The 7965-nt window shown below is 34.0% G+C and overlaps 2 protein-coding genes across 3 annotated transcripts; one reads left to right on the top strand and one right to left on the bottom strand.

The window, feature by feature from the left end:
• Positions 1–415: 415 nt before the first annotated feature.
• On the top strand, positions 416–3400 carry LOC120078458 (OPA3-like protein). Its single transcript, XM_039032726.1, has 4 exons — positions 416–968; positions 1497–1631; positions 2049–2135; positions 2898–3400. Exons 1-4 carry the CDS (start codon positions 840–842, stop codon positions 3054–3056), a joined length of 510 nt encoding a protein of 169 aa, XP_038888654.1. The 5' UTR covers positions 416–839; the 3' UTR covers positions 3057–3400.
• Positions 3401–3755: 355 nt separating this feature from the next.
• LOC120078456 (cyanidin 3-O-galactoside 2''-O-xylosyltransferase FGGT1-like) lies at positions 3756–6085 on the bottom strand. 2 transcript variants are annotated; one of them, XM_039032725.1, is made up of 2 exons: positions 5782–6085; positions 3756–5385 (listed from the first exon to the last, which is right to left on the bottom strand). In XM_039032725.1, exon 2 carries the CDS (start codon positions 5356–5358, stop codon positions 3976–3978), a length of 1383 nt encoding a protein of 460 aa, XP_038888653.1. In that variant the 5' UTR covers positions 5359–5385; positions 5782–6085; the 3' UTR covers positions 3756–3975. The 2 variants fall into 2 exon arrangements, with proteins under 2 accessions (XP_038888653.1, XP_038888652.1); XM_039032724.1 differs by having other exon boundaries at positions 3756–5389; positions 5782–6084.
• Positions 6086–7965: the final 1880 nt, after the last annotated feature.

Below are 7965 nucleotides of genomic sequence, written 5' to 3'. Positions count from 1 at the left end.
TTTAAGATACATTTGTAGAAAATCCAAATTTAATTAGATAAAATGACAAAAATCTATATAACATTTTATTTTAAAACCTAGTAAAATCAAAATATAAAATTATTAAAATAATAAATTAAGTAAATTTATAATTTTAGTCAAATCTCTATTCTAAAATTTAAAAAAAAAACACTTTTAAAATTTTTAGATTATTTTAATATTAACTATATTAAAATAACTAAGATGACAAATTTAAACTAACATAAAATTCAACCACTAATTAGATATAACGAAATATTCCACGAACTCAAGAGATATAATTCTCTACTCTATTCCTAAGTTCTCCAAACACATGTTTCGACTTTCTAAATCTACACCCAAACACATATCTTTTTAATATCTGTATTTTATGCCAAACTCCTAAATTTTTTATTTTGAGACTTGTCATTCCAAACATCCAAACGTCGGGTTTTTAGGCGGCCAGATTAGAAGGTTGAGTTAGGGCTCATAGGCCCATCGTCTCTAACCCGTAATTTTGTGGAATCAGTTGCAGATTGTAATGGCGGAACGAATCGAATTCTCGATTGTTCGGACTGGGATCCATCCACATCCGTCTGCATTTGATTTCTTCCCGTCGATTCGAATTTTCTCTCTTTTTTCTGTCTTTTCTTTTTCAATCCTCTTTCTTCTTCCCCACGCAATTATGTTTGCGGAATCGGCTACCCGGTCAACAGTGACCAAGTACACCAATCAACTTTTCTATTTCTTCCCCACCACTTTAATTTCCATCAGTTCTATGTTCTAAACCTCGACTCAAGTTTGTGTTCACCTCTTGGAAAAAAAGGGTGCGTTGGCTAGAAATGATCCTCCCTGTTGTCAAGTTGGGGGCCCTTGCTTTGAAAACCATCTGCAAACCCATCGCCAATCGCCTCAAGAAGGAGGCTGGATTGCATCCAAAGTTTAGGCAGTGTATTATCAACATCGCACAGGTTTCGTATCATTTCATGGATTTACATTCCTTTTAATGTAATTATTTGATCGTTTGTTTTCTTTAATTCTTTTATGATTCATTTTGCACAAATGGGTTGTTTATGAGAGTTGAAATCAAGTGAAATTATCATTGTCCATCGTTTATGTTGTGCTGTTGGTCTATTTTCTTTGTATAATTGTATGGTTTACGTTTGTATGTTCCATGAGTTGTAGCCCTTAGGAGAAAGTCGAAATGTAAACTTTACTGTTATAAAATTCTGCAGTTTAAGTCTTGTGCCAAGTAATGAACATGTTTATATATCTAAGCTTGTGAAATCAGTTGTTTCAAATTTGATGCACATGCATCCCAATGCTTTGATTACCCTTTTTCTAGAGACATGTACATCATATACATAGGTTAGGTGTTCATGGAATGCAGATAAGTTTATTGCTCATAAACCTTATAGTTTGATTTGTTAGCACGAATTCTTCCTTGTGGGATGGATTGTAAGATGTTGTCATCTTGTTCTTTCTTAATATTGAACCAGGCAAATCATCGGTTTTCAACGAATGTGCAACGAAGAATATATGGTCATGCAACAGATGTTGCCATTCGGCCCCTGAATGAAGAGAAAGCTGTCCAAGCGGCTGCAGATCTTCTCGGGGAGCTCTTTGTATTCTCGGTAAAATGATTTCATCTCTCTCATCTTTTTAGAAAAATTGTCTCAGCATATGTCTTTATGCTGCTTTGTAAAGAAGGATTTTGTTGTGCTTCTACTGGGATATCTTGATTTCTAGAAGTATATCTCTTTCACATTGAAATATAAAGATTACAATAGAAGTTGATTTACAATGTCCACCAATTCTGGTTTGTTACAATTGCACAAACTAGTTTTCCTTGTTTTACCTTTAGTGAGCTATGATAATGGACTTAAAAGTTAAAAATGTGAACTATCCTTTTGAAAAAGCACCATGTTATCCAGTGTGCCAAAAAAAAAAAAAAAAAAAAAAAAATTTAGAGATCGATATACTTATGATCATATTGCTTCGTTAGAAGTGTACATTTCCCAGTTTTAATATCAGCTGTACTCTGCCCATAGGTTGCTGGAGCTGCTGTTATTTTTGAGGTTCAAAGAAGTTCGAGATCAGAAGCAAGAAAGGAGGAGCTCCGCAGGCAAGAATTGGAGGTATTTGGAAATTTTCTTCCTTTTTCTCGTTTCCTTTATTTGTTTCCTTATTCAAAAGAATTGTCTTTTTAACAGTGTGAATTCCTTCTGGTATATTTTTTTTTATAATCTTCCCTCCTCTAAATGCATAGTGCTTCTTTTGTTGGGGGTGAGGTGGGGGGGGGCTATAACTTTGTAATTTATGTTCATGACCTTCTTGGACGTAGTGCGTTCCGAATACCTGTATTCTCCTCAGGGTATATTCTACATATGCCTCCTTTCCCGGGGGAGGGAAGTGGTGGTGGGGAACATGACAAAGAAGCTGGAGTTATGGAGGTATATAGATTTAGATTAGGTGTTTGTAGAGTGACCGTTTAAAGTTTATTGTTGAACTAGGGCAAGATAGCTGGTCCAGATTTGGAAGTTATATTTTATACAATTTTCGTGCATTTGCTTCACTAGAACGGCAAGAAAAATAAAGTTAGATATTGATTTTAGTTTAGCTGATCTCTGTATGTTGTTTGGTATTTCCGAAATTAGGGAAAGACCCACCAACGACAATGCAATTTGTTCCACCAGAAGTTCTTGTTATCGTATTCTCTTGTATTATGTGCAGGCATTCTTTTCATTTTCTTTTGTTCTCATGTGCTGATTGAAAAATACTGAAAATTGGTCTCATTGCTTCACATATAAGTGCTTTTGATCTGACTTGAATTTAAACTAATGTTTAAGCATACTTTGTTCTTCTTCCAAATATCTTTACATGTTTGTTATTGTCTATAGGCGATGAAGCAAAGGGATGAAGATATAGCTCGAGAAATAGAAATTCTTAAACAGAAGATCGAAAATCTGGAACAGTTGTCCAAGGGACGAGGTCTAACTGGCTTACTTCATTTCAGGCATCCACATACTGCTGAAGCTGAACAGGCGAAACACTCTTGATCATCAATAAGATCTAGTAAGCCATGGATTAACTGAGCATTTTATTATCGGTTGATTGAAATTCAATATTTCTTACAGAGGCTGTTAATAAAGGCTTTTGTCGCGAAAGAAATTGCAGCCTTGTTAATATTTTGTCCATCTCTGGAATGTTGAAATGAAATTGAAAGAAAATTGATTAACTGATAATCCAAATCTCTAGATGATTGGCATGTATATGTCCAGAAATATGGACATCTTTATTATATGGCAATGTTTGTTTTGTATAGAAACTATATAATTTGAATAACTTGTTTGTTTTTGCAAGACTGGTGTATGAACATACACATGAAAATGGGTTGTCGGGACCTTGCTCTAGCATTAATTGTGCCCTTCCATATTGAGACATCTCATACCTTCTCGACCCTGTAGCTTTTTCAAACATCATTACGTGTACATTTTTCTAGGTGGCCTTTCGACAGAGTTTTCAGACCCACGTAATAAAAAACGGAGAAAATTTAACCTTGGAAGGCTTATTATGAGTCGGACATGAGAAATTACTGCACAAGAACATAGAAACTAATAAGACTCGAGTATAATCGATAATATGGACGTATTTCAGAGTCCGTTCGTACACGGGAACGTAAATTAGACATTATAAAATTTTATTTAACATTTTGCAAGTTCGTGGGATTGGTCCGATGAAACAAGTAAGTGATTAAATGCTTTCTAAAACTCTTCAACCTCCTTCCATGTATGTTGTGGCACATAGATGAGTAAATACTAATAACATACAATATGTCAATTTGAATGTAGTTCAGTAGGTAAAGCACTAGTCATTGTCTCGAAGATCGGAGGTTCGATCTCATTTTTATTAATATACAATCTAACTCGGTTTTGATCAACAACCAAACGCACACAAAACAGCCTGTTTCCTTGTTTCTCATCCAACTAAAGCTTGGAGATAGTTGATGAAATTGCCGATATAGGACTCCTCCAAATCTCTATCAAGCAATAACTCTCTTAACTTTGCACGGTTTGCTCTGATCTCTTTCCCACTTTCATTCTCTTCATCCATCACTGTCTTCACTGCCTTACACACACTTTCTTTGTTAAAGAATCCATCTTCTTCCCTCTTCTCCACCTCTACACCAACCTTCAAACAACTACTCACTGTTCTTGCTCTAAAAAAATGGTCACTAACATGAGGCAACAATACTAACTGACACTTCTTCACCAATGCCTCAGATAAAGACCCTGCCCCACAATGTGTAACAAAGCATCCAATTGATGGATGCTCCAAAATGTGCTGTTGTTGAACCCATCCTCCATGCACCACCCCTCTCCCCTCAATTCTCTCTTCAAATCCTTCAGGCAAGCCAGCGGCCACTGTGTCAACCCCGAGCGGCGGTTTGAGTGCAGCGAAAAATGGTAAATTTGTAAGCTCAAATCCCAATACTAATTCTTGGAATTGGTCTTTTGTTAAGGTACATTCACTTCCAAATGCACAGTATATGACTGAACCAGCATTGAACCTTGATAACCATTCAGCCCATCTGTGTTCTAAAGTTGTCGTTGGTTCTTGTATGCTCCCATCAGGTCCTGAAAGTAAAACAGGCTTTTTGAATTCACTTATGAAATAATCTACAAAAGGCCCTTCAATCTCCCTACATGACTTGAATGCTATAGCATCAGACTCGCAAAGACCGGTGAAATGGCGATGAAAGAAACGGATATCACTGCCAAATATCATATTAGCCATGCATGCAATATTTTTGGCTTCATGAGTATGAAGCTTGACTGTGGAACTTGGGAAGCCAAGAGGTGGCTGCATAAAATCATCTTCAGTGAAATCATGTCCACAGAGTTGCCTTGATGGGGCGAAAATATAAGCAAATGTTGTTGCACTAATCACACTATAATAAATAGACTTAATGCCCAATTGAGATGCCAATTTTGGCATAAAGAAGGTGAAATCAAAGAAGATGACATGGGGTTTTATGTGTTGGAGAATGCATTTGATTTGTGGTTGGGTGAGATCCATTGCAGTCATGATGAGATTGAACTGTTGAAGAGTAGAAACATCAGCAGTAGTTTCAGTACCTTCAGGGAGACCATCAACATGAGGAACAATGATGGGGACAAAGGTAATGAGATGTGGAAAGTGATTGAAAGGCTGCAATTTGGGTTGAGTTTTTGTTGGAACGAAGAAGGTGATTCTGTGGCCTTTCTTGGCTAACTTGTTGGCAATTTGGAGAAATGGAATCAAGTGGCCAAAAGCAAACCAAGGGTACATTGCTATGTGCAGGCTGGAAGTGGCAGCCATTGCTAACACCTCTTTCTTTCCTCTTTCCTAGCTTTCAAGAGATAAAGAAAAAAACAGAGTAACATATCAAATTTATAGTGATAATCAAAAGGGGTTTAGTAACAGAGTTCTCATCTTGATCCTATGCAAACACATGACAAGTTGTTACCTCTTAGAGAAAATGAAAGAAAATGTAAGTTGAAGGATAACAAATGGTTTTGTTGAAGCAAAAGGGAAACGTAAGGATGAGCTACATGGATGAATTGATTGTTCCAAAATGTTCATGATAGTTTGAAAAGCACAACAAAGGAAACAAATGTTCATTTGGAATCAGATGCAAGTTAATTATTTTAGGGTTAGTCTCTGTGAATATTTGTAATTTTTTTTTTCCCAGAAGAAAAGAAGAAAATGGTTGAACAAAGAAATAAAGGTAAGCAAACATACCTGGAGCCTGGAAGGTTTTAAGTGGGAAGTTGCAGCAAAGAATTGTGAGATGAAGAGGAAAAAGCTTACAATTTAACAAGTAGTGTAAAAATTGATTGAGGAAGGCATGAGAATTGAAATCCCAAGACAGTCATGAGAATAAGACAAGGAGCTATGGCAATGAGTAATCAAAAGTAGCACATAGAGACAGATTTGTTGTTTTGTATTTCTTTTTGTGTTGGTACAATGAATGGACATTGATGGCCAAGTGAAGGGGAGAGAGGAAGAAAGGTGTCTCAAGAGCTGGAGGGGAAACTGAGTTAGATGTACTAATTCTCTTATCTACCATGTTTTTTTAGTACTACAAAATATATATATATAGACACATAGATGTAAGTCATAATAAATCTTTCATTATTTAGGGTGTGTTTGGTACGTGATAAAAATAGAAAATAGAAAGTTGAGTTGTATGCATAATGAATACCAACCATTGCCTTATTATCCAATCATTATTTTTTTTATTGACAATTATTGTTATTATTATTAAGATAAAATACACTCTTGGTTTATGAGATTCTCATTTGATGTCTATTTAATCTCTCAAATTTTGAAATAAACACTTTTATCTCCGAAGTATAGGGAATAGTTTTAAATGGTCCTTAGCATATTTTGACCGTTAGTTGGCTCGTAGAAATATGACTTGGCATTGAGGTTCATGATTTAATTATTGATTCGATAATTATATTAATTTAATATTCTTTTAAGGTCATGTCTTACACGTGACCTATTATCTTACCCTCCTCCTTTTTCCTTCTTTTCATCCTTTCATCTTCTAGCCTCAATGCTTCTAAGCCGTTCTAGTATTCTTGTCCCATTTTTTCACATTAGATTTTAATTTGATTCTCTGAATAATTGAAATTGAAACCATACCAAGTATATTGACTCTGTTTCTGTATTTTTTTTAAAAAACAAATATGATATTATTCTGTTAGGAAGAGACATTAATCTGTTTTAGTTTTGTTACGATTAGTTATTAATTACAGCTGCATTTCTAAGTTTGTTTTTCTGTTAAGTTGTAAACGTATTTACTTTATGTTATTAACAAAGTGTCTATTAATAGCACTCTGCTTTTGATCATTCTTTAATGAGAAAGAGATTAGTTTGTTATTTACTTTCTTAAATTTTCATTGACAGATAGACCAAGAAATCAACCATTAGACAATACCCACAACTCCATGTTTGCTCTCGGGGTTCGTTTTGTAGGAGTGTTACCAAAATTTTAGGGGAAGATACATTTTTTTGTTCTAGATTTGAGGTCTAACTTTTACTTGGTTCTTAAATTTCAAGATGTTATACATTTAGTTTTCAAATTTTTAATTTAGTTTCAATTTAGCCTCTAAATTTCAAAATCTTACAATTTTACTCTTAATATTTGAGTTTTGTTTGAATTTGATCCCTAGATTTCAAGACTTTACATTTTTAACCTCAATTATCTAGTGATGATGAAAAATAGTGAAATTAATTCATTATAATTTATTTAATTATTTTAAACATTAACAGGAAATGTTATAACAAAGTCAAATTGGTTAAGTATATATATGTTTGAATGATATAAAATATTTATTTGCTGATGATTATAGTGTTTTATAGTGGCCAAAATGTAAAATTCGAAAAAATGATTCCAACACATTTGTATTCAATCAAATTGGACATCAAATGAAGAAGCTTCATAAGTAGAAGTTAGAATTTCGTTAGGACTAGGTAATATAACATGAATTAATTCCATCAACTTAGTGAAACTCTTATCGCTCCATCCAAATTTAGTTTTCAAATTATATAACTTTATCAATGTAGATATTTTGATAAAAGTTTTACAATTTTGGTACAATGGTTTCTTCGTATCATCTAATAATTCTTTAAAATTATCGGGTTTTTCATTAAAATAGTTGTATGCATCCTCAAACATTCCAATTGAGTCATCAACATCAACATCATCCTCATCAATTTTGTCTCTTTCACTAGTAGACACACTTTCATTGTTTCTCTTATTCAGTGATGATTCACTGTAAAAAATCCATGTCTGATAACTTTGATTTAACTATTAAAAAATAAGTGATCTCTTATTATGTTCACATTTAGATTCTTTACGTTCACACACTTCAAACATGGAAAATTCATGACATTTGGTATATTTGAATGTTGTAG

This window comes from Benincasa hispida, chromosome 5 (genome assembly GCF_009727055.1).
Source record: "Benincasa hispida cultivar B227 chromosome 5, ASM972705v1, whole genome shotgun sequence".
NCBI lineage: Eukaryota > Viridiplantae > Streptophyta > Magnoliopsida > Cucurbitales > Cucurbitaceae > Benincasa > Benincasa hispida.
Note: the sequence above shows the minus strand (reverse complement) of the source record. Positions and strands in the feature narration are given on the sequence as shown.